Source organism: Marmota monax, unplaced genomic scaffold (genome assembly GCF_021218885.2).
Source record: "Marmota monax isolate L192 unplaced genomic scaffold, Marmota_monax_Labrador192_F-V1.1 WCK01_AAM20220418_F8-fsc00261, whole genome shotgun sequence".
In the NCBI taxonomy this organism is placed as follows: domain Eukaryota; kingdom Metazoa; phylum Chordata; class Mammalia; order Rodentia; family Sciuridae; genus Marmota; species Marmota monax.
Window position 1 is genome coordinate 1,792,486 of NW_026695225.1, and position 27,095 is coordinate 1,819,580.

Genomic DNA, 27,095 nt, shown 5'->3' on the forward strand with positions numbered 1-27,095 from the left:
AAATGCATTTAATAAAGCTCTTAGAAGTTTAAATATGATCTACAGCATACTGTGCAAGCCAAATATTAAAGTTTAAAACATCTTAAAATACCGATTTCTATCATACTTAGAATGAAATTCTCCAAGAGTCTATTACCATATTTCTTGGTGCAGTAAATGGTAGCAATTGCTACTGTTGGATTGTAAATAGCAGTACTAGCTTATACTTGTAAAACATGACATGCTAGATGCTGTTCTGAATTCTTCACATGAATTATCTCATTTAATCTAGGTAAGATTCCTATGGCATAAATACTCTTACTCATACTTTACAGATGAACTTGAGGTACACACTGATAAATAACCTTTTTAAGACCATTAGTTAGTAAAAGTAAAGCCAGGACTTGTACCCAGGAAGTCTGGCTCCAGAAAATGTGTTGTAAAACATAATGATATGCTGATTTCAATGGGGGTGGCATCATTGTGCCCCTACTTTAAATTCTTATTCTAATCCCAGTCTGGATAACTTCTTTGAAATCTTCTCTTTGATCTGCATTTTCTATGCCTTCTTTAACATATCTCACTACTTCTAGTATCCCTGTGTTCCATAGCCAATTCCTAACTTTTGCCTTTCCAATTTGCTATTAATCTGCTAGTAATGACTGGAAACAAATCTATAAGTGAAAATTCTTGGGACCATATTGTTGGGTCTTAGAAAGGACCCTCAGGAGATATCTGATAAGTGTTAAGTATGTGCACATTTTTAACATCTATGTTTCTTTGTAGTTACCCTTTTGGTATAATTTGGGGCTCTTAACTTTCCTGAGTTAGCAATATAGCTACTTCTACTAGGAGTTACTGATGTAGATGTACAATGGAAAAAATCAGGAGACTACCTAACATTGCCTTAATATTTTTGTGACTTTTTCATTATTGTCCTAATGTTTTGAGTACTATAAAATGTAACTCTATGTATAAATGCCTTAACATAAAAAAATTTCTCAAAGTTTTTATCAAACTTTCAAAAGTATAATAAAGAATCAAGTTAAATTAATATTTTTTGTACTATAACCCATAGCTCCTACAATATCAACTTTACCTTTTAGTGGTTTGGGCAGAAAATGAGCTGCAGGCTTGTTCTTCTTCACATGGTTGCCTTTCATGATCTCTCCTTCTTTGTTCAGACCCAGATACCACCCTCGGCCTGACTGCTGCTGACGGTATATCATCGACGAATAGGTCACATAATAATTTTCAAACACCGATTCTTTGAATTTGCACTCAGGTGTGAAATGTTCCTGCAACAAAAGTAAATAACCAAAATCTCAATATTTGTAGCTATGAATTTCATGTAGAATAACTTGAATCACCTTTCGGGGGTTTAGGACATACTTTGTTAAAGCTTGTATGACTGCTGTCTATTTTAGTAGCATAAACTATTATCATTGGAAACCAATAGACTATAAATAACATTTCACATGATGCTTTAGGAAAAGACCTAAGTGAAAGTGCTACTGATCAATGATTAGTTCTCTTTGTAATAGGTAATGGGGAAATGAGAAGTAACCACGTAAGTATAATATATTGGACAAATAAAAGAGCCAAATTTTGAAACGACCAATATAAAGCTATACTGTGGAGCTTTGCTCCGTTCAAGAATAAATATGAGAAAATAAACACTCAGTATTTGTACTTAATTTTCATGGATTCTCAAGTTATTATACACTATGGTTGTCAGTTGCCTGAGGCAGAAACCTGTGTTACAATGCTGACTGCCTATATTTCTAAAAGGATGCTACAAAAAAGGCTACCTTTTACTTTAAGACAAACTAAATTGATTTTTTAGATCATTGGACCTTGACTTTAAAAAGAAAAAAAAATCCCCCCACCCCATCCTTGCCTTATAGTACATTTACAAGCAGATCAATATAGAAGCAAGGAATTTACAGTAATTCTACAAGCAGACATGAGAGAGCAACCCAGGAGACTCTGAACCCTGGAATGCGATTTTCTGTCATGTACTTGGCCATGTTTTCTTTGGACTGGGCCGTACAAAGCCACAAGAACTTATCGGGTAGAAAAAAAAAAAAGAAACCAAAAAATAGCCTCTTTTTTAGTGTATGTGTACCCATGTACACATGCATGCATACAATAAACAGCCATTACAAATGACCATTTCTAAGTTTAATAAATGAAAAGCAGCTTTTAATCTGTAAGTAATTCAGAGAGTAGCAAAGTGTTCACTGAGAATGTAAGATAATGAAGAAAATGCCAACTGAGCTACCTCTGATACACATACCAATGGAGTGCTATCAGATTTTTGCTAATATTTTAGATGATATCAGGAATAACTGCTGATAATACCACCAAATTTTTAAACCTTGGATTGTAAGCCTCTCTCTTTTTTCTAAACATCGCCTCTATAGTCCTCCTTCCTTCATTTTCTTATTAGGTATCATTTTTTAAAAATATTTTTTTTAGTTGTTGATGGACCTTTATTTTATTCACTTATTTCTATGTGGTGCTGAGAATTGAATCCAGTGTCTCACACGTACTAGGCAAGTGCTTTACCACTGAGCCACAACCCCAGCCCCATATCATTGTAAGCAATTGTACACTAGTTGAGCAAGTACATCTGAAGTACACTTAAGTCACTTCAGCAAAGAGGGGCACATTCCTCAGCTTTTCTCTAAAAGTTAAGTACCAAAACAATTTTCTTTCCTCTTTTTTTCCTTGGAATTCAAAAACCCTATTTCATTCAGTTATCAGTCTTATTCTCCCCCACTGGGCCTCCAGACTGCATGAATTTCAGTATCCTGAAGGGGTGGGACATTGCAGCCTAGGTACGTACTTGACAGATCCTCAGAGGACTCACACAAATTCAACCTACTCAAGAAGAAAGGTACTTCTAGGGCAGCTGTCACATGGTAGGAACTGAAGAGTTCTATATACAAGAACTCTTGTATATAGAGTGAAAAACTCTTTGTAGGATTTCTTGACATAAGGAAAGCCAAGGTATGTCTACAAAGAAATCTGACTAGAAGTCTCATTTTGTCTAGTGGTGAGGCCAACTGCATAGAACACAGCTGAAATTTGTTGGGAATTAAATAATTTCTAAAAAAGTTGCCATCCTTGGACAGTGTGGACTGTGCTTTCATAAAGAGTCAGAAAGCATTTAAAAATAAAATTGCTGGAAAAACATATCATCAAGGTGGGAGGTACCATTTAGCCTCATGAACCATGTATAGCTGACCACAGAATGATGAGATGAGATTATAACTGTGTTCTAAGCTAGATCCTCAAAAAGAACTACATTTTAACATTTTGTGTAATAGCAGCATTCATTCATTCATTTCATGCACATTTTCTAATAATCCATGTGTTTAGGTGGTGCTAAAAATTCATAGGTAAATAATATGTCCTGCCAGATGGCTTATTATGAATTTGCAGGAGTCAGGCATGTACCCAAATGACTTACACACAAGATATGCTGCCCTAAGAACAAAAGGGAAGCATCAAATAGGTATTGTATGAGAACAGAGGAAGTCAGACTTAATTCTGACCGGGGGACCTGGGAGAACTTCACAGAGAAGGTGTCATTTCATTTGAGCCTTGAAGGATGGGTAGGAATTCAATGCAGAAGAAAAGGAACAATACCTGAAGTACTGTGTCACACTTACTCTCCCTACACTTTCCCTAAATTTCCTCTCTTAGTAATTGGAATCATCTGTTGGTAGTTGCTTACACTAAAAGCTTTACATTCATTTACATACTCTCCAATCCATGATCCATGACTTTCACTTCCTCATTGCCACTGCTCTAGTTTATGCCTTTGTAATCTCTTTATTGGACTGTTGTAAGAATCTCCTAACTGGCCTTTCCTCTGCTGGCAGATTTGTCTTCCTATAGCAAAGTTCCCTTCCTCAGGAAATTTTGATGATTTCACCACGCCTATAGTACAAATGACAAACAACTCAGTGTGGCATTTAAAATCCTCCACTATTCAGTCACCATCATGCCTTCCAGCGTCTTCCACCAGAGAACCATATGTGTTTCTCCAGATGCTATTCATTTCCTTTATTTGGAAGGTCATTCCTCTTTTCTCTCTACTGGTTTCCTCTCATCATTCAAGGCCTTGCTCAAATACGACTAATTTGGAATCATATATACTCTGTCCCAATCAGAGCTGATTACATCTGTACCTGGGCTCCCATAAACTCTATCTATATGACTACATGGCTCTGAGACTCAAACATGTGCATGATTAGCTACAGATGACGGGGAACTCATCTTATTTCCAAATCTATCTTCTCCCCTCAAAAATGACAGATCCTACTGTCTAGCTCATGGCAGACCAGTTGATTATTAGACCACTCAATTACTGTTGATAGAATTTGAATTTCAGAGAGTCATATTTAAATATTGGAAATTCCAGGACTCCGATGTGTCAACCAGTAAAATGTCTGCAGGGATTTCCTTAATGCCATAGAATAAAACCAGCTGTCTGTAGAAGCAGGCTGTCATTGCACAGGCAGATCCCACATGTGTGATTTAATATCTGTTAAGAATAACATGGCACCTACAATATTAGGAGGAAAACTTGGCAATTGTTACAACTATTGGAAAATGGCAAGGAAGGATTCAATGAACTGAATGCTCTGTCACATCCTGGAAATTTCTTAGTCATCCTCGCTAAATTTGGACTCAAAAGCTCAGTAGAGAGAGAAAGAGAGAGAGAGAGGAAAATGAGGCCAAAAAAAGAATGTTGAAGCAACCAAAGGAGTGTTCTGTTCTCTATGTGTGACACTTGTCATTTCATCCAGTGTGAGAATGAGTAGGCAGAAGAGGTTTGATTTTTATCAAATGTGGAAAATGTGAGCATCCCACCCTACACAAGAAAGGTCCCCCAAAGGAGACAGGGTGCAACTGTACCTCTTTATATCTTAGCAGTGATCCCTATAAACAATAAAAATTCAATTTGACACAAGCCAGAAAGGTCCTATTCAGGGGAGACTAAATAGATATATGCCAGGAACCAACCTACTTTGATTGATTTGGAGATGCTCACTAGCACCCTGAAAGAAAGAACCCTAGTGGTCACATATGAAGGACTGAATGAAGAAAGTAATCACTGTGTTCCGGAATTAATAGGCACTAGATAAATATGTCCTATTAGAATGAATAAGTGAGGTAAATAAAATGTCCCATATTCCCTGCATAATCACTAAGAAATTACTTGTCATGAGCAAAAAGGAAAGGTGCTTTATAACTTTTTCTACACAATTTTCTCTTAAAAGTTATTTACTGCCCTTGCATATCTGTATGGGAGAAATAACATCTTCTTAATTCATGGAATAATTGATTTGTCTCTAATATCTTTCCTCTATATAATTGTCTCTATTCTATTTCCCTTAAACTTCAAGGTTTGTTTGCTTTTTTAGTGAATATTGAAACTTTTATCTATGGAATCTATACCAGCTAGTTATAATTATCATATTTTGAGTAAGGAATGAGGAGTCTATGGTTCGGGAACACGTGGACCCAGGAGTAAAATATAACACTGCTATTTTGCCAATTTGCTCACACTATTAAAGGGGAACAATTTGCAACCCTGCTATGTCAATAGAACACATCAATAGAACATATTGAGAATTTTTACAGCCACAGATGTTAACGTCAGCTGCTCTTCTAGGGCAGATCAGACCTCCACACAGACTATGAGAGTTAAGTGAAGAAGGCATTAGCATAATCAGTAATGTGGCCTGTGTGCAAATAACCCCAACAGTCAATGGTGTGTCAGGAACATATTCACCTGAGCACAAAGGGCTATTCTCTATTATAGTCAGAAAAAGCAATACAGCCCTGGGTTGCCCCAAGCACTGAGAGTAAGATGTGGGGAGCACAGTTATCTTTGGCCTGCTGCAACTGGAGAAAGTCAAAAGCATGGGCTGTGAAGGTGGCTTCCCTGAAGGGAGCCAAGCAAGGGCCATGTCACTCAGCCAGAGGGTGTGTAGCTACACCCTCAGCAACTATAACCCAAAACACCAGAGTTAGAATATATCTGTATATCATTTATATTATCTCAGTCCTTAAATACAACTCCAATATTAAACGATACTCACCCAAGCTAAATACCTTCCTGATTAAAGTATGTGATTTTGTAAACATAGGCCTTAACAATAGATTTTCATCCTTTTTTCCCTGGTCTTGTATTTTCAGCTATGACACCACTACTAGGTACCAGAATTTCATTTAAATCTGTTTCTCAGCAGGATGGGAAGCTTTGAGAATGGCTGTGTAGACTGTAAATGTTTCCTTTTAACATATTTTTCCCCAGAAGAAATATTTTTTAAATGAGCTGCACTGATTCTCTTGGATCTAGAGAGAGCAAGAGTCTATTCAAGTGGTCCATACACAAAATGGCAACACTAAGCTTTTAGACAGTAGGGGAAAGCCTGTGATAACAGTATTACACATTAATCACTTTTCACATATGTGTATGCTATGCTAAGTGCATACATCCTGGTACAGATGGATGCTTTTCAAAACACTTTATTTAATGCACATGCAACATTTTTAAGGCAGGCACCACAGAAAATGGAAAACAAAATATTTTATAGATGTATGAGTGAGCATTAACAAACTCTGATAATGAACCTAGAAATACATGGATTTCCTGTTTCCAGCAGGTTCTTCATTTTAATTATTCTACATTTCCCTTCAATGCTCCCACTTCCCTCCCTTCCCCTTCTCTCTTCCAATGGCCTTATCGTCCAATTAATTTAAGAATTACTGCCAATAGCAAGGGTCACTCTTCTAATTCTGATACATGTTCTGATGATGATTAATTTTCTATATTTAAAGTGAGCAGGTTATTTAAGGAGGTTTGACTTGTGTGTGTCAATTATTCCCCAGGTTAATGAAAATCATACGCAGATTAAAATCAGATTTTCAACTCTGTAAAAAAAATAAATAAATGGAATTTTGAAACATAAATCAGACCCATGGGGTGACAATGTAGCTACCTATATTCTCTGTATAGGCTTGTCCTCCATCAGTGATCTCAAAATCCAGGACTAATTATTAAATGCAGGGCTTTCATGTTCTGTCCCAGGGTGTATTTGATGTGAATGAACTTCATTATCATTGAGTTCAAGGAATGGGAAGGGATAGGTTAGGGAAGAGAGAATCAGTACTTACCCAGTACACTATAGCTAAGCAAAATTGTTAATTCATGATAAAAGTGCATGGTTTATTCATAGATTATGAGATACTTGAGGGCAGCGCACACTATGAAGCATAGCTAATAGTATAAATCAAAAAAAAAGGGTAAAATATGGCATTATAATTTTCCAAATGAATAGAGAAAGCTATTTTAAAGGACAGAGCTTGCCTACCAGGGCAGAAAGAATAGGTAATAAAAGAAGGAAAGTGGCCTAGAGATAAATTCAATATTTTTGTTTTAAAGGAAAAGAATGGAGGGAGGGAGGGAGGAAGAGAAGGAAGAAGAAAAGAGAATAATAAAGCATTGTTTTCTAATGCTTAAGCAGCAAGCAAGAATAAAGACACTCCCTCATAATCAAGACACAGGCACAAATGTATACTCTTGGTTTTTGGATATGCAAATATTTAAAGTAAATTTTACTCATCTGCTTTTTGTAAAATGTTAAAAAAAGTCTACCAGTCCTGCTCACCTTATTGGGTTTTTGTATAAGTATCCAATGAAATGATATAGTGAAAGAATCTCTGAAAATAAAAAGCTCCATAAACATGAAATGTAGGATTACTTCTTATAATACATGCCCAGAAAACCAGGACAAAATAAATAAAATCTCTTTTGTTTGCAATGCTCTTTTTACTATGGAATCAATTTACAAAAAAAAAAGTCTGCCTGTATACATTTTATTAACATGGAAGAATATAAATTCTGCCAAAAATTAGGACTGCACATGAATTACACTTGGTGTTTAGTGTTCTCCTCCAAGCTTGCTTCCCAGAAAACAGTTTTGTCTTGTTTCATTTTTCATTTCTGTCTGCAGTAGGCTGAAATGGCTGCAGTGCTTCAAGCCACAACACTAAAGAAATGAGGTATTTAAAATGGGCTTCATGAAATATCCTGCTGCAAAATGACTTAAAAGGTACACATAGTAATTAGCAGGCATTTGAGAGTAAGTGCAAATTATAATTAACAATATGCATATGGGGCAATTTTCCCTCATTGTTACATTGGAATTTCTTAGTAGTGTTTTTATATTCCAAGATATTTCATAGACATTTTAATTTACTTTAAGTTGAGCCCATAAAATATGCCAAAACAGTACTGCTGTATTCTCTTAGTTCTTTATGAACAAAAATAAATAAACTATTGAAGTGCCTTGTCACAACCCATGGTCTGTTGAAAACAGAATTAGAGCATGATAGTTTAGCCCCAGAGGTCATTTAGACCTTTGTAATGGATAGTTTGGGATTTTTATATATTTCTGTAAAACGGGGCCATGTGTTAGATTATCCAGTCTGTCAAATTTTTAAAAGCAATTTCTTTTCATAAACACACTGAAATAAGCTAGAAAACAGAATAAACAAAAATCATACATGCTTTACAGAGCTAAAAGGGTTATTTTGTCATGACATAAAATATATGATCCAGAAGCTGGGGTTGTGGCTCAGTGGTAGAGCACCCACCTAGCACGTGCAAGGCCCTGGGTTTGATCCTCAGCACCACATAAAAATAAATAAATAAAATAAAGATATATATATATATATATATATAAAATATCCAAAGGCCTCATTAGCTCTAAGCCTGGTCAGCTGGTCAGCAAGTGCAGTATGAAATGGAAGTAGCTTGCTGATATTTGTAACAAAAAGGGATGGCCCACATATCTTCAAGCTGTGTGATTGGCAGAAGGCAAGTTAGTCTATCCATACTTTCTGGAAGAATACAGATTGTTTAGGCAATCCATTTAGGTGGCAGAAGAAATACATGATTTTACATGAAATATGTTCCAGAAACTAAAACAAACCAAACCCCAAATTAACAGAAAGAAAGAAATAATAAAGATTAGAGCAGAAATAAATGAAAGAGACTAAAAATCACAAAAGATTAATGAATTGAAGAGCTAGTTCTTTGAAAGAAAACATGAAACTGATGAACACTTATCTATCCTAAAAGAGAAGCCTTAAATCAATAAGATCAGAAATGAATAAGAAGATATTATATCGACAACACAGAAATACAGATAATCATTAGATTTTTATGAATAATTGCATGCCAACAAGCTTAGTAACCTAGAAGAACTGGACAAATTTTGGGATATATACACCTTATCAAGACTGAATCATGAATAAATAGAAAACCTGAATTGACCAATAATAAGTAAGACTGAATCAGTAATAAAAAGTATCTCATCAAGGAAAAGCTCAGGACCAGATGGCTTCACTGATGAGTTCTATCAAACACTTGTAGATCTAATAACAATCTTCTTAAATCATTCCAAAAAATTGAAGGGGAAAAATTCCTCCAAACACATTCTATGAGGCCAGCATTACCCTAATATCAGAAACAGACAAGGACACAACAAGAAAGAAAACTACTATCCAATATGGTTGATGGATACAGATGTAAAAATCCTCAACAAAATGCTAACAAACAGAATCCAACAATACATTAAATAGATGCTCACCATGATCAAATGAAATTCATCCCAGGGATGCAAACATGGTTCAACATATGCAAATCAATAATCTTGATAAACCACAGCAACAGAATGAAGGACAAAAAACATATGATGATCTCAAAAGATGCAGAAAATTCATTTGATTAAATATAACATCTCATGATTTTAAAAACCCTGAAAAAATTAGGTATAGAAGGAGCCTATGCAATAAAATAAAGGCCATATATAATAAGCCAACAGCTAACATTATGCTGAACGGGAAAAACTAAAAGCTTTCTAAGATCTGGATCAAGACAGGATGCCCACTTACATCACTTTTGTTCAAAAGAGAATTGGAACTCCTAGCCAAAGCAATAAGGCGAGAGAAAGAAATAAAGGTCATCCAAATTGGAAATGAAGAAACAAAACCATCACTTTTGCAGATAATACGATTCTACAGATAGAATATTCCAAATATTCCACAAAAATGGTAGACTAATAAATGAATGCAGCAATCTTGTAAGATATAAAATCAACATACAGGAGTCAGTAGCATTACTGTTCACTAATAGTGAATTATATGAAAAAGAATTCAATGTCCCCTAAAATGATCTATACATTTATGAAAACTCTATCAAAATGCCAATGGTATTCTGAATAGAGAGCCTAGAAGTAAACACAGCCATTGATGGCCAATTTATTTTTGACAAAGGGTCTAAGAACGTACATTGAAAAAGGCCATCCTTTTCAATAAATAGTGCTGGGAAAATTGGATATTCATATAGAAGAAAGAAACTATACTCCCTCACCAGTAACAAAAATCAACTCAAATGGATTAAATAATTAAATAAAAGACCTGAAATTATGAAACCACTAGAAGAAAACATAATGGAAATATTTAGGAGATGGGAATGGCCAAGGATTTTATTTTATAAGACCCCAAAAGCAAAGAAAATAAAAGCAAAAATAGAAAAATGGGATTCCATCAAACTAAAGTTTCTGCACAACAAAGAAAGCAATCATCAGAATGAAGAAACAGCCTACAGAGTAGGAAAAATATTTGCAAACTATATATCTGACAAGGAAGTGATATCCAGAATATGTAAGGAGCTCCAAAAACTCAATAGCAAAAACCAAGTAACCAATTTCTAAATGGGCAATAGACATGAACAGCCATTTCTCAAAAGAAGACATATAAATAAATGGCCAATTGGTATATGAAAAAGTCTCGACATTATTAATCATCAAGAAAATGCAAACCCAAACCACTATGAAATATCACCTCACTTTAGTAAGAATGGCTTCTATTGAAAAGACAAAAAACAAGTACTTGTGAGGAGGTAGAGAAAAGGCAAATCTTGCACACTGTGATAGCAATGTAAATTAATAGAGCCACCATAGAAAACAGTAAGGAAATTCCTCAAAAAAATAAAAATTGATCTACCATATGACCCAGCAATCCCACTACTGGGTATGTACCCAAAGGAAATAAAACCAGCATGTCAAAGAGAGGTCTGCCCTCCCACATTGATTGCAGCAATATTCACATTAACCAGTAAATGGGAATAATCTTAGTGTCCATCAAATGATGACTGGATAAAGACAATTTGGCACATATACACAAAGAAAGACCATTTTGCCATAAACCATGAAACCCTGCCAGTTGCAACAACATGGATGCAAGTGCAGATCACTACGTTAAGTGAAATAAGCCAAGCACAAAAAGACAAGTACCATATTATCTCACTCATGTGGAATGTTAAAAACATAGACCTCATAGAAGTTGAGAGTGGTATGGTGGCTACTAGAAGGGAATGGCTACTAGTGGAATTGTGGGCAAAGCAGAAGGCAGGGGGAGTGATGAAACATTGATCAATGGGCACTAAATTACAATGACATAGGAGAAAGAGATTCTGGTGTGCTATTTTACAGTAGGGTGATTAAAGATAGGAACAAACTACACATTTCAAAAAGCTAGAAGAAAGGGTTCTTAATGTTTTCTCCATAAAATTGATGCTTGAAGAGATAATGTTTAACCTGATTTAAACATTACACAATGTGTACTTGAATTGAAACATTATATGGTACTCCACTAATATGTGTGATTTTAATATTTTATGTATACGTTAAAGAAAGAACTATGTTCCAGGGAGACTGTGTAAGCATCAAGTTATTTTTTTTAAAACACGGTGCAACTTACTGTTTACACGAATTTGCAGAAAAAAGTATTTTTTTTATAAATAAAGAATACTTCTATAAGGGGAATAAGCTTCTAAAACTTTTTTGCTTATTATATGTATTAGCTCTGCATATTGGCATTTTTAATGGCAGAGCTGACCTACATGATTTGGAAGGTAGATCACATATCAGAAAACTTTTCTCAAAATAATCTTTTTAGCTAGTTCCTAGAGTTAATTACCCTGGTGCTTTCTAATTTGTGGCAGTACTTTTCTCTGTAATAACTTCAGAGTGTGATCTAAATGTATCTGCAAGAAAATGAGATCTGAAGTACTTTGAGGCAGCAGAAGAACAAGCTTAGTAGGTTGTATCTTTTCAAATAGCTGATGCTGGCACCTGACTGAAAACTGAAAGCCTAGGAACTCTGGAAAATTTTTCCCAGAGATCTGACCAAGTGTCAGGTAAAGGAGAAAGCTTCTTTCCTCCTACAGCAATTGAAAAGTTCTGGCACAACAGGTAACCAATTAAGAAATAAAATCATACCAACATAGGTACAGAGGATGCTTTGATACTTGAGGAAACTTTGAGTTTCATAATTGGATAGAGGTTATATTAAACTTGATAGGGTCTGTCTCTGTAGAAGTATATCACTTACACAAACTAGGAGTCTGCCTTTTCAAAGATTTCCAGAGGAGACTTCTTTCTTTTGTACAGGCTGAAAAGCAATGCTGAACGAGAGACTGGTAGCTCCAATGGAAATCAGTAATGCATGCTTCCACTGCAAAGTAGAAAACCTGGTATCACAGGACAAGGGGCAAAGGCCTCATGTATACACTCAGGATGAGAAGAGTGTCACAGAGGATTATTGGACTGCTATATTGCATGATCTCTGAATATTACTTCTGAGGACAGGAATCTTTCTTATAAAGGGAGTGCATTTCCATAGTCAACTGCCCCTTGAAAGGAACTATATGAGAGGATGCTAGGCTGTCACTTTCCAGGAGTCTGAATTGAGGAAGTCAATTGATTAATTTAAGATCCTTGATGGAATAGTTTATTCTCAACTACCACTTACTGAATGCCTACTGCATGCTGGGCACTCTGGCAGACCCCTTTGTGCATATAATGATCTGATTTAATCTTGACAGCACCTCTCTGTAATCACTTCAGCATGGATCTACATCCTTTGGTCTGAGACAGAAGTTCCCCCACCTCATAGGTAGAAAGAAAAAAAAAAACCCAGAGAAAAGAAACCCTTAACAAGTCCTTTATTTATAAATTCAATTGCAAGTTCACCTTTTCACCCAGTTACCAGTAACTGTGTAGACAATAGCTTCAATGTCAACTGCTTTCTAAATGTATGATTCCAACATGAAGGTTCAGCCCTTCCTCTCATTTGTGTGCCCTGCCCCTCGAACCATTGAAGAGATCTGTTTGAATCTGTACTCTACCTCTTTCCAGCTTTTTGAAACCAGGCAATTTACATTGTGCTCTGATCCTGCCTCTGCAATATGGGAAGTAGTATCATATGCCTCAGAGGGAGGATTGGAGAGGGCATGGGAAGTGATTAACGTGTGTGTCAATGTTCAGTGACCACTGGATCCTTTGCCCTGCCTTTCTGTTTGTGATATATGAGAATAATATAGTTTCACTTCCACCTCTCCCCACCTTGGAACTGCTATAAAAATTAGTAGCTGTCAATGAAGATACATGAAGTAGAGGACCACCTTTCCATTTCTGTGAAGGGTTAATGTTACACATTAATTGTACCTGTGAGAATTACTTTCAGTTGCAATTCCTTTTCAAGGGTAACAATACATAAGCTTTCAATTTGGACCTAAAATATCCTAAGATTCTAAAACTAGAATTACTATAATGTGTATCAGTGAGCCCACATGATATTAAAGGGATCTCTGAGATAATCCAGTATTAATGGGCCAAATGACATTGCCATGTCTCATTTTAATTTCTATGCCACAAAAATACAACATCATTATCTCACTTCCTTTGTTCTAATCCACTGTTTCACTAGTTCTACTTTCATAATGTAGGCTACCAATAAAAACAATAATGAAAACCCTAATAGTACCTTATGTTTAAGCAGTGCCTGCTTTTAAAGTTTCCTGCAACTGCTTGAACATTATGTTATGGCATTCAAGTGACAGATAAGGGACAGTTTAATAATGATGATGATAACAAAGGTAATGATTATAATGAATTTTGGTAATTCTTCTTTTTCAAAAAATGTTCTCTAAAGAGCTTTTTTTAGCGTCAAAGAAATGGAACCAGAGATGCTAATACGCTGGAACCTGGCATTAACAATTTTTGCTAGAGAATGAATCCAGGGCAGGGAAGCAGTTCTTTCTAGAGAAAGATAAAATCTGTTTAAGGTAGCTGGCACTGGCCCCTGAGAGGCCCTTATTCTGGGGCAACCTGCTCTCTAAGATGCTCCCCTGGCGGTAACACACTGAGCACCCAGTAGCCTTAACTGGCCCTGGATTCCAGAGGGAAGGAAAAATTGTAACACAGAGCAGAAGCCAAGATACTTCTTCCTCTACCATACCAGGCAGCAGCTTTCCATTTTTATTATATAAATCTGTCCACTTAACATTCTCCTAGATCATTCCAAGAATAGTCTATTCTTCTACTGCAAAATATTTACAACTGTACTTCAGCACATTTTAGGTTTTTCTTTTCAGTGACTTTCTCTCTACCCCATAGGTTTTTAAGGACATTTGCTGAAACTAAGCTTGTGTCTTTTTGGGTGCAGATGTGGGCATCACATACAAGGAGAAATCTACATTAATCTAGCCAGACTTAATGTGTGTAGATTTTCATGCACATGTGTGAAAGAGAGAGATGGAAACAGGGAGAAACAGAATACAGAGAAATAAAAACAGAGAAAGGAACAATTGTGATGATTTGGTTTTTCCAATTCTATAATTCTATGGACTTTGAGAATGCACCCCCAAAATGTTAGTGGGGAAGATGAAAAGATAAGTTGTTTTCTCTCTGTTGGGGAAGATGTGTTTCTTATCCACAGTCCTGGCTGTGCTCAGAACTTGGAGTAAAATCTGAGAGGCTGCCACAGACAGGCTATGTTTTTTAGTGAAGTTAGCATGTATACAGGAACCAGAGACAGAAGTAACCCTATTTCTTCTGGGAGATATCCCAATGCACAATGTACATCCATCTCTGAGAGGAAGAAAAAAAAAGGAAACTCAGGTCTCTTGAGAAACTAAGAATTGATACACAGAAGTCCTGTAAAAGTTAATTAAGACACTTTGAAATATGAACACCACTCTCATAAAGTGAATCACATTTTCACAAGGGACATGTAATGCTTAGCTGTGTAGCTGCCCTGAAGTAATCAAGATGATGGTTACCTATTTATGACCAAACTGCTACCACCTGGGATGCCGTTTATTATTATTAGCACCTTATATTATGGTTATGTAGAAAGCACTGCAGTGAAGCCTTAATTCTTAAAAACACTGCTTTATAGGATTGTGTCAAACAAGTAGATAGCTATAATTCATAACTGAGCTTCTGCAGCTTAGCTAAAATTAAATGTTTTTTTTCTGTATTTCCTGAGATGCTGCAATATTTTGTGTTAATATTTTTAAAAAGCATTTGATGACATCCAATTTTGAAATAGGAAAATTATGGTTCTTTGTCAAAATATGCAATTTAAACTTTCAAATATTTGTTACTTAAGTATCACCTTGGTTGAAAACACAACAATGAAACAATAGAATATACACTCTGAGACTATATAAAAATGATGACTACTTCACAAGCTTTGTACAACTATTACCTATTGGAATAATTTTCAGCTTTCATTTTCAACTGTGTAGACTGTTAAAGCATCTGACTAAGAGCAAAAAATGCATAAATTATCCCTGCAGGAGCACTTAAAACTTAAGGTAATTATATAGCATAGAAGTGGTGTCGAATGCAAACAAAATAACAATTCTACAATCACTCTTTAAAATGATTATTTTCCTGTTACCAGTAATCATGATCACTAAAATTCCTTCTCTTTACAATTACATTCACATGATCAATTCTTACTTTGTTCTTTTACCATCAAGCTCATACAGCTGGCTCTGAAAATTTGCATGCTATAAAAGCTGAACTAGACAGCTAGTAGAGATGAATCCTCCAGTTATATTCATGCTGCGAACAGAACCGTAACACTCCCTTAATATATCTTATCATTGCACTTTTATACTAAACATGCATCCAAATCAAGTCCCATTTTTTACATTCCTCCTGCTCAAAATCTTTTCATGGCTCCTTGCTGCCTACAGGATAAATTGCAAACTCCCTGGCCTGGCGTTCAAGGCCCTCCACAATCTGGCACCTGCTCTCTTACAACTCAGGCATAAGATTCCTCAACTCAAGCCAGAAAGGAGAAATAAGGCAAGGGCAAAAAGTAGCAGAGATTTTTTTTTTCTCACGAATGGAAAAATATCTCCAACAAACCATTTACCGTGCTTCAGAGGCTGGGATACTCACTGTGTTTACAGAGACACTCACTGGGCCACAAGGAATATATAACTAATCATTCCTACATTTCTTTCTTATGCTCTGCTTTATTATATTTTTATCCTGAAAAATGATTTACACCTCTGGAACACCCAAACTGTCCTATATCCTGGTACTCTGCACTGTGAGTTAGCAGACACTGTGCTCATGTAAGGGCTGCCACCAGACATGTAATTCTGTGGGGGACACTTGCTAATAATCATCACCTCTTCTTTTCAAAGCACAAAGAGAAAAAGAGTCAAACGTCAGCATGTCAGAAACCTCCAGGCTCAGCTTTGGCTGGAATGCAAAAGCACTTAACAATTGATTATTTTTGAAGACTTTTCACAGCATCAAGGAAGAGGGTAATGAAATTGTATCTGAACAGAAGGAAGCTAAATTATTTATCTCATACTAATCTTTACCAGATGGCTGGTGATGAAAAATCTATACTGGCAAATATGCTGTATATATTACCTTAAAGATAATCAGGGGAACTAAAACTTTAAATGTTCACAATATATGTGTTATTTAGTCTTATGTCTCTCATTGATTGCATACAAAGGTTCTTTGGTTCTTCCAAGTGTACCTGACTAGTATAAAATAAATCACATCATCAATTTCTAAGCATATTGTCTATTCAGGAATCACATACATTAGCAGTTAGATTGCCTTTCTCGTTTTAACCTCTCAGATGTAATAAATGTGATAGCTAGCTATGTGATGGTGCCTACTATATCCTTCAACAATCAGGAGGATGCACACAACACTTCTTCCCCACAAGGAAGAGAAGGATGTAGCCCTTTAGGGATAATGGTCCTCAGAATTAAAACTTCCTCACTGTGCTTCAGGAAGAACTGATTCAATGCTGCCTTCCAACTAAAATAATCACATTTTGTCAGTTGAAGGAAAGGTGACTACTAGGAAGGAATCAGGCTATACCAGATGTACATTCTTTCTGTTTCCTGCCCAAGTTATGTCTCCAGGGGGGAGGGTTTTGTGGGTTTAACACCCAATTCTTCCCTGCCCCATCCCATCATAGATCCATTCTCTCTTTGCTTTGAAACTTATCAACAGGGAATGGAGACATGGACTTGTTCTTTGATTGACTCTTATATGCCAACTGTTTAGAAAAAGGAGAGAAGACAAGTGTGCAGGTTCAAATCAAATATTTTCAGATGAGCCCAGCTATGCTACACTGTTTCCTATGTAAATCAGGCAAAAGTTCTGACCCCCAAAAGGAATTGGTTTGTGTAAAGAATCACAATGCATGATTTGCCTAGAGGGTCAGAACTTCTCTGAACATCTTTGTATGATGGTTTTTTTTTTTTTGTTGCAGAATGTGCAATAACACCCCTGGATGACTTATAAAGACTGACTATTCTGTATATCATTGTATGGGGAGGTTACTTGTTCAAGTCAATGAATATTTCTTGATTGCCAAACATGTGCACTGGTTTCTAGATTCTGGCAAGCATAGTGCTCAGCATTTGGGGAATTAGCATGTGTCTTTTCAGACAGCTGTCCAAAGTGCACTTCCCAAGGCCATACAACAGACACTTTGGTTTCACTGAAGTTATATTTTTGGCAAGTGACATCTACTGAAGGAATGTTTAGGAAAACTGAGTATTTGTTGAAAATCATAGGGAAGAGAAAGACATAGGAAAATCATAAGCCAAGTGACCAGAAAAAAAGGACAATATCAAGACTCTGAGCAAACACTAACTTTCAAGCCTCATAGTTTTGTGGGGAGCTTCACAGCCTAAGCTTAGTGGGTAGAGACTTTGTGAATTTTCTAGAATTAGAATGAAATAGAAGTAGACAAATTAAGCAGCTGTGAATCCATTTAGAATCAGGATGTTTAACTCTGTGCAAACATCAAACTGCTTGTGCAAATCCAGTAGAAAAGCAAAGAGATGGGTGTGCAAACAGCAGTCACTGGAGGACAGACATTCACACAAAGGCAGCTTGAGAATGACTGTAGATTAGTTGCTTTCTTGGCAATATTAACTCTCTATTCTTCTAAACAGACTCAATGTTTAGACACAGTTGCTTACAGTATTTTGAATAAGCAATAATAGCTTCGATTTCCCTAAGCTTAAAGCACAGCTTAGTAGTAAATTAGGTGCTTAGAAAGGTGCTTTACTTCCTTGAGGACACTGGGCCATCATTTAAGGCATAATATGCTTGACTCGGTTTATGAAGATGCTCCTGACTCACTTCAGTGGGAGTTGTTCTTGCACTGCTGATGGTGGAGTTAAATGAATGTACTTGTTTTTTCCTTATTGCAGTATGGGTGGGACAGCCTGAGCTAATTACACTTTCTTGCCAACTCCATTGTGACCCACAGAGCAAATGTTCATGATGTTTGGTTAAAGTCTGAAGTTTATTCTGTGGCTTTGGAACAAAGCAAAGTCACTGAGATTATGCAGAGAAGTGTTTGTGGATTACTTGACAGCATTCTCTAATTGACTATGTTAGTTGGAGATTGGTACCACATTAGCCATAACTGTAGGGAAATATTAATTAGGAATATAAGTCTGATAATATCACTCCTCTACTAACACCCTCCAATAGCTTCCCATATCACTGTTAAAGCCAAGCTCTTGCCTTGATATATAAGTCATTGATATGATTGCTGCCACTTCTCTACACTTGGGTATTACTTGCCCTCTTTTTTATGTTACATCAGTAATGCTGGATTCCTAGGTTACCCACTGAACATGTGAATCATATCCCTATCTCATGACCTTTGAACTTGCTGTTACCTAGGCCTGGAATATTTCCCTCCAGATATCCACATCAACCTTTCTCTCTCATCCTTCAAATGCCTCAGGAACACAGAGGCTTTCCTTGACCAGCCTGTGTGAAAGAGGAACCTCATCTCTCAGCCTGCACTATTCTCCTAACCCTGCTGATTTATTCCCCACAGCAAACTATATATTCATTTGTTTGCCTAATGTCTGTCTACCCCTCTAGAACATAAGCTCCATAAGTACAGGGATCATATTTTGTTCACTGCTATATTCTAGCATTTGGAACAGTGCCTGGTTCTCTGTATTCATGCCAAAAAATTTTTACTGAATGAAAAGATGGATAAGTCCTGGTGGCCTGGCAGATTGAAGGGACTAATTGTTCCAGATTATTAAGGTCTCTGCATAGTTGTTAAATAATTAGATTTATCATAAAATATTTAGGCTCCTTTTGAGGTACAGCTATCAGGGCTTTAATTTTCACTGTGGTTATGAATTGCATTATAATTATAAACCAGCATCTCTATCCAAAGCAACCAAATAAACTTTTACTAATACTCTTTTGAGCTAAACATGAAAGGCTACTCAGAAAAAAGGGAGAAGAAGATGAAAGGAAATAGCTAAAGAGAATACCTTTGAAAAGTGTGCCAACAGGTAATTAATCATTGAAAAGAGCAAATTTTGATGGCTACTAAATTTCAGGGGCTTTCCTCAGTAATAGATGAAGGTGAAGTCCTCTCCTCAACATATTAGAAATGTCTATTCATTGTACAGGACAAAAGAATACATCTTTCCAAAGAAAATGCTGTAATTTTAATGATTCAATTAAGATACATTAAAGATTAAAGCATTAAAACACCAAGAGGAGCTTAGCCATAGTGCTTAATGCTGAAGTGTTTCTCAGGGGTAGGGCTTAAAACCTGGCATTACTTGTGCTTAAACTGCTCTGTATAGACACAGAGATCTCAGGCAAATATACATAGAGTAGGATTCACAGCTCATTTCCTTTGCCACGGACCATGTTTTGTCTTCAATTTACCAAAACAATTTTTTTTTGGTAGAAAGAGGTGCATTAAGTAAGAAAGAAATGTGACAACTTACTAATTACATACCATGGGATAAAAAAGTCACTACAGGATCACAATTGTGATGTTGTTTACAAAAGGGACTAATTTGAAAGAGATCAGAGTGAAGGAGAAAGAAGAAAAAGTGATTTGGGAGTGGAGTATAGCACTTGCCTAGCATCAAATGTGAATCCCCGGATTTGATCTCTAGCACTATAAGGAAAATAAAAAAGTTTACATTGTGAATTACATTTCACAAAAATAAACATTTAACTTTGTTAACAGCAGGCAATGGAAAATGTTCTGTTATTCTGCTCATTGACTGGCTGTGGCTATGTAAGGTAAGTGTGCACTTCGTAGGCACTTCAGGATTCCAGGGCACTGTGCCTTGCTGATAAGTAGACTCAGAAGTAACTAGACATAACCAAATGCCTGGCATGGGTCAGCCAGGAGCAGAGGTTCAGAGCCCTGATCTAAATATAATGAAGTGACTTGGCTGAATTCCCTGCAAGACAGTCTCTTTTGGATATAAACTAATGAACTAGACACTTTTTTCATAAGAATAAGGCAAGAAGCCCATTAGGCCCTCTAGTTCTTGTCACAGAAACATTTATTTGAAGATACACCCATTTCAATCAACTGTCTTACTTCACTGATTTTGGGCACACTGGGAAAAGGAACAGTGGATAACAACATGCCCCTCAAACAATCCTAACTAAAGGCTAATGGCAAACAGTTCCAGACTGCTGTACTGTACACTCTTGAACTTCATTTTGAGTACTATGTTAAAGCAAGTTTGTACACTGGTTAAGACAATAGGTTTTAAAGTCAGTGAATGGAAGAGCAACAGTTAGAATTGAGGACTAATTCAGTAATCTTAGGCAAGTAGCATAGCTTCTGTGCCTCAGCTTCCTCATCTTTAAAGTGGGAATAATACTATTTTCAGAGGGCTTTCAGCAAGAAAAAATAGGTTAAGGGCTATTGTAAAGGGCCATCTGGCCTATAACGAGGAATCAAATTTTCTAAAGCAGATTTTTATAAATCCAGGAATGAATGGCAGTAATTTAGGATGTTTACATTTGTATAAAACATAATTACTTTTTGCCTGAATAAAATATCAACATATTTTCTCTGGATATATACCCAGAAGTGAGATGGTGGAATCATATGTTAATCTATTCCTAGTTTCTTGAGGGACGGCTACACTGTTCTCTATAATGGTTATACTAATTTACATTCCCACCAAGACCATATGAGAGCTAGTGAGTACTAGATATTAGAAAGGGGAGGTGATGGATAAAGGGAGGCCAGATTTGATCAGTGCATGCTGTATGCATTTCCTGAAATATCGTGCTGAACTCCATTACTATGTACAATTAATACATGTTAATCCAAAATAAAATTTTAAAATATCAACGCAATGGTGGCTGCTAACAAAATCATATGGGCCCCACATATAAACCACAGCAGGACTATTATTAGCACCTGCAGGCAGCATCAAATCTGCTTCACAGTAGATGATTTAGACTTTAGGTTCTCAAAATGGGATGGTGGCAGGTTCTGAAATTCTGTAACTCAGTTTTTTTCCTCAGTAAAGTCTATTTTTCAATCTATGCTTAATCATTCATTCTCAGAGCATACGTGAGGATCCTCTACCTTTAAAAATTTAAACAATATTTCCTAAACATCTGGCTGAGAAATCCCCAGAGGAATTCTCTGGAAGTGCTTCTCCACGCCTCTGCTCTTTCTCAGCTTTTGAGGAGTGAGGTCGCTTCTTCTGTTGCCAGGCAATAAATTACAAGAGCTTAAATTCTGATAGTGGCCTCCAAAAAAAAATGTGTTTCATTCTAGTGCACCTCCTCCTTATCGACATCCCAGTTCCTAGGATTTTCTAACTGTTGTTTTGTTAATATTCCCATCTAAAACACTGTTAAAATGTTGCTTGTTAACAGTAATCTGTGCCTGATAGTTTTCATTTGGGAGTGGTCAGATCTTACTTTAGAAGGGATCCTGGAGTAAGCATCAATTGTAATTAGCCATTCAGTGTCTGTTTCTTTCATTTGAATGTTAAGTTCAGACAAGGCAGGGACTACATTTGGCAAGTACAGGGCAACCAGTGGATTATTGTTCAATTAATGAATGGATGCAAATATATATGTAACTATAGTAAGCTACTTGAAAATGGTTAAAGAAATAGAGATAAAAAGGAGCAAGAAACCCATCTGTTCAGAATTTTACTAACTGGTAAACTAAATGAGAATCTGGGATTAGGTAGACTTGATGAACATATCCATAATAGGTGGAGAAAGTAAAAAGTAGGAGAGACTTAAGATGTGTTGACGGGGTAGGTTTGATGCATGTGGGGTTTGGTTACATGAGAGGGAATGTGCCTTTTAGAGGCTGCTACCCTAAGCAGATTTTAACCAATTAATAATGGTACTGCATAATGATGGTGAAAGTATAATTATTTATTAACCAATCAAAGGATTTGTAATTAACGTCATAGTGTTATTATCATCTTGCAACCAACCCACAGTTAATCTCTGGAGCACAATCACTAATAGTCAGGCTTTGTTTGCATCTATTCATAGCACTTATGTTGGTTACGCTAACCAACATAAGAGGGTATAACTGAACAATGTACATCATCTTTGGGGTCCACTCTCACTTTGTAGGAGTCAGTTAGACCCTGTGATAGTAGAACATGTCATTCCACACTTACTGAACACCTATTATACATATGAAAAGCTCACACAGTATGCTATGCACTAGAGATACAGTAGTGAACAAGCTATAATCATTTCCTGCCCTTCTAGAATTTATAGCCTAGTTAAAGAAACAGGAGAGATAAATGTGCAAATACTGTTTGGCAGAGATGAGTCCTGAAGGAGGTGTAATCCCAATGTACTATGGAGACCTTGAGAACACAGAGCTATCTAGTCAGGAAATTTGCTGCTGTTTACTAAGAGCACACTAGGCCCAGATGCATCAGCCATTTTATCCTGAGGGCCACTAGAGAGGCTTAGTCATAAAACGGATATTTAATAACAGAAATGGTTGCTGGGTATGGTACTATATGCTTGGGATCCCAGCAACTACAGAGGCTAAGGCAGGAGGATCACAAGTTGGAGGCCAGCCTCAGCAATTTAGTGAGACCTTCTCTCAAAATAAAAAATAAAAAAGGATGTGTTAGATGGCACTTGGTTTCAATCCCTAATACAATAATAATAAAAATAGATAGGGCTAATATTAACTTTATACTTACAATATATCAGTAATGTGCATAAGTCTTTATATACACATATATGTAGGTAATAGGATGAAATATCATATGTAGATCACGTAGGCATTGCCAGGAGAACAGCAGAGTTGCCTTGGGAAGTTTTCTAAGAAGGCTTTTTTCTAGGCTGTCAGCTCCTCAGAGCTGAGGTGCTGACAGCAAAAAAGAACAAGAACTGTCCTGTGGCACTCTCTTGGCTGGCAAGGAGTTCAGTGGAGCTTGTTAGAGAAGCAGTGAATGGCAAGACCTATAATAGCTATTCTGAATTGCCAGTCCCCAGAAGCACAGGACTCTAACAATAGCAAATCTTCTGGCAGATGCCAGTATGCAAGTATGATGCTTGTGGGAGAGGTGGCAAAGCAGGGGGAGGGGGGAGGCTCAACTTCCTTTTTAATCTTCTATGTAGGTACTACTGAACTATGAAAGAAATGATAGAGTCATCTAAACCTTGGAAAATAGGCACAATGTCCAGGGAAACAGAAAAGCTTGGGAGATGCTAACTTGGAAACACAGTGAAACATCTTAACCAGGGAAATGCTATATGCAGAAAGGAACAAAGTGTCAGCTACATATACTGCTATGGCCTAATACCAATAGTCTTGAATGAAAGAATCTCTTCTTTTTTTTTTTTTTTTCTTTTTTGGTACCAGGGATTGAACCCAGAGGTGCTTAATCACTGAGCCACATTCCAGCATTTTTTATATTTTATTTTGAGCTAGGGTCTCACTCAGTTGCTTAGGGCCTTGCTAAGTTGGTGAGGCTGGCCATGAACCTGAGATCCTCCTGCCTCAGCCTCCCAAGTCACTGGGATTACAGACAGGCATGCACCCCCTCACCTGGCTTTCTTCTATTTAATGACTCTTAGAGAACCTTTTTATATATGGTGCTGTTTCATAGCCCACCCGTGTATACTTTTGAGCTGAATGCCCAAATTGAGGTCAAATGATTTCTAAGTATTGTTCTCCTTGAATGAAGTCTTATTCTTTTTAAAAAAATATTTATTTTTTAGTTGTAGTTGGACACAACACCCTCATTTTTTATTTATTCATTTTCATATGGTGCTGAGGATCGAACCCAGGGCCTCGCACGTGCTAGGCAAGCACTCTACCGCTGAGCCACAACTCCAACCCCTGAAGTCTTATTCTTTAGAAAAAAAAATAGAAAACCAATTTTAGCAAAAACAAAGCTAATTGACTGTTAAAAATTATGGATTGCCTATGGGCAGGACACTGTTCTACCAAATTCTTGGGAACAGATGAAAAATGTTGTTGAATCTGTATTTTCTCTAGGTCTTGTTTACCATGAATAAGCCCCACCTACTGACTTACAGGTTAGGTATCTACATGGCTGCACCTACCATTAAAATAACATTAATCACTTGAAGTTCATCAATTATCTTGTCAGAACTACAAATACAAATATACCTCTACCAACCACAGATTCCATAGCAGCATGAGCAGTTAAAGATTGTCATTTGTTTTTATCCCCAAAGAGCCAATGTTAACTTTTGTCTTAAGCTACATGGGTACACGTAAACTTTTAAAAAATATTTTCAAAAACTAAACCCAATGTCATGCAATGATATTGCATGTGATAATGGAACTACATTTCCACTTCCAGGCTAAGGCTATATCCTTAAGGAAAACGATTTTTTTTTTTTTTTTTTACTGAAGACTGAGTTTTAACAAGGTTCACTCTGGCATTCTATAACAGAAATTCAGTTTATTTCCCAGCATTCTGCCTGCTGGAAAAAAAAAAAAACCAGCCCCTAATATGATTACTTCATTGATGTCACAAATCACTATATGAAATACTTATTAATGTTGGTCTTTGCTCATTATGTTTCTTCCTCAATGACTCTATAGGATGGCATAGAATTCTAATAAAGATCTTGCCTTACTGATTTGCTTTGGGTTTTTAAAATGCCTATGTACAAGTTGATAATGCAAATACTCATTATGCTTAATTGGTTGTTTTCTTTTCTTTTCAGTCATGAAAGGTGGAGACTGTGAAGTAAGCTCCCATTTGCAATTGTGAGACCTTACTAAAACAAAGCCAACTCGTAAAGTTGAGCAGTTAGATTTCACCAGAACTATAATATTTGTGTTCCAGAGGGAGGGATGTTTTTTGTAAGATAGAAGGAAAAATAAATTTTCTGCACTCAAGTAATTTTCCCATGTAATTTTCACAATGAGCAGAAAATGTGAGCCTGTCAAAACAGACAAGTTTCCTTTAAGGAAAGGTATGAGCAAATATAACCAGCAATTACTAACAGAAATTGCCTTCACTACAACAGTTATCAGCTAGGTTGCATAGCATATGTAAGAAACTAATCCCTAAACCTCATTTCCTTTTGTATGGGTACTTAAATGAAAGCAACCAGCTAATCCAATTATTCTAATTGTACTTTTTAAATTAAACTTTCTGATTTACTTTGGCTAGGCAGATAACTCAAACGTTACAATTATGACAAATTTAAATTCAATTTGTGAATACAGAGAATAATCAGTCTCATATAGCACTACAGGAAATAACTTTTCAATTTGGAAAATGTTTGAGTATTCAATATTTGAGTCCAGTTACCATCTTGGAGATTCAGGAGTTCTAGGAAGGGACCTCTGCATCTGTCAGTGACTTAACAAGTACCCTTACTCAAGTCTAGCAAATGCTTTGAGTCTTAGATTTCATAATTCATACAATGAGAAGAATGATATTGATCATTTCCATTTACAAGTTAGGTATGTTGAGCATTATCTCTGCAAGGCTACGTAATCATAGTTTGATTTATTTATCAAAATCACCATTAAAGAAGAAACAAGTTTTTAAAGTATGAGTAAACCATCATCTCCTGCATTTTCTGACAAATACCTGAAGTTGAAAGAAATTTGCACACATCACATCTCAATGAAATAAGTCAAAATATAGGATCTTAACTCAAGCTGATGGGGGAAATACTAGCTTGCTTTTTCTATCAACCTTATATAATAATCTTGAAAGTTGTTCTTATCTGTCTAATCCTGAAATATGAAGGACATGAGTAATGGCTTGAAAACTGTGAATGACAGATATTCACAATCACATTAATGCCTTCCAAAGCAATGAGCCAAAAATGTTCCTTAAAGAGATTTTTTTAAATTAAGAATAAAGTGACTATGAACTTAACTGTTCTTATTTTTGTAAACCATGTACCTTTACCAATTTGATGCCTGCTTCTAGTATTCATGTCTAAACAAAGCTGTCACATAGGTTATTAACCCAAGGCTGGCCAGAGGAAATTAACTTCACTGCATTTCCAACTTCATGTAAAAGTAACTCAATCCTTTAGAAATGAAATGCTATAGCCCTTCCTAACAACTCTGTGGGCTGCAAACAAGTGACAGTGGTTTCCTAGTCTCTTTAACCGACCTGGATACTTTTGTTTAAATCATTTACACCTTGTCTAGCAAGTCAAGCCAATGATTTGAAGTGCCCTTCTTAGAAGTGCTTTATGGAACACATCTTACATGAATGCCACTTTATCTATGTAAGATTGCCTTTGTTTTCAGAATCAATTGATTTGAAATGTTTTATATTTGGGGAATTACATAGGGAATACACACTTACTTTAGTATCCATCTAAGAAAAATATAAATGGGAAGAATCATTTCTGCTCCCCAAA

The 27,095-nt window shown here is 36.3% G+C and overlaps 1 protein-coding gene across 5 annotated transcripts in view; it reads right to left on the reverse strand.

Annotated features, from left to right (window-relative positions):
• The window catches only part of Fgf13 (fibroblast growth factor 13), a 516,319-nt gene that overhangs the window by 1,840 nt on the left and 487,384 nt on the right, over positions 1-27,095 (reverse strand). For all 5 annotated transcript variants that reach the window (XM_058576056.1, XM_058576057.1, XM_046435342.2 and 2 more), the window contains one exon: positions 1,079-1,277. In XM_058576056.1, coding sequence (XP_058432039.1) covers positions 1,079-1,277 — 199 coding nt within the window. The remainder of the gene's footprint in view (positions 1-1,078; positions 1,278-27,095) is intronic.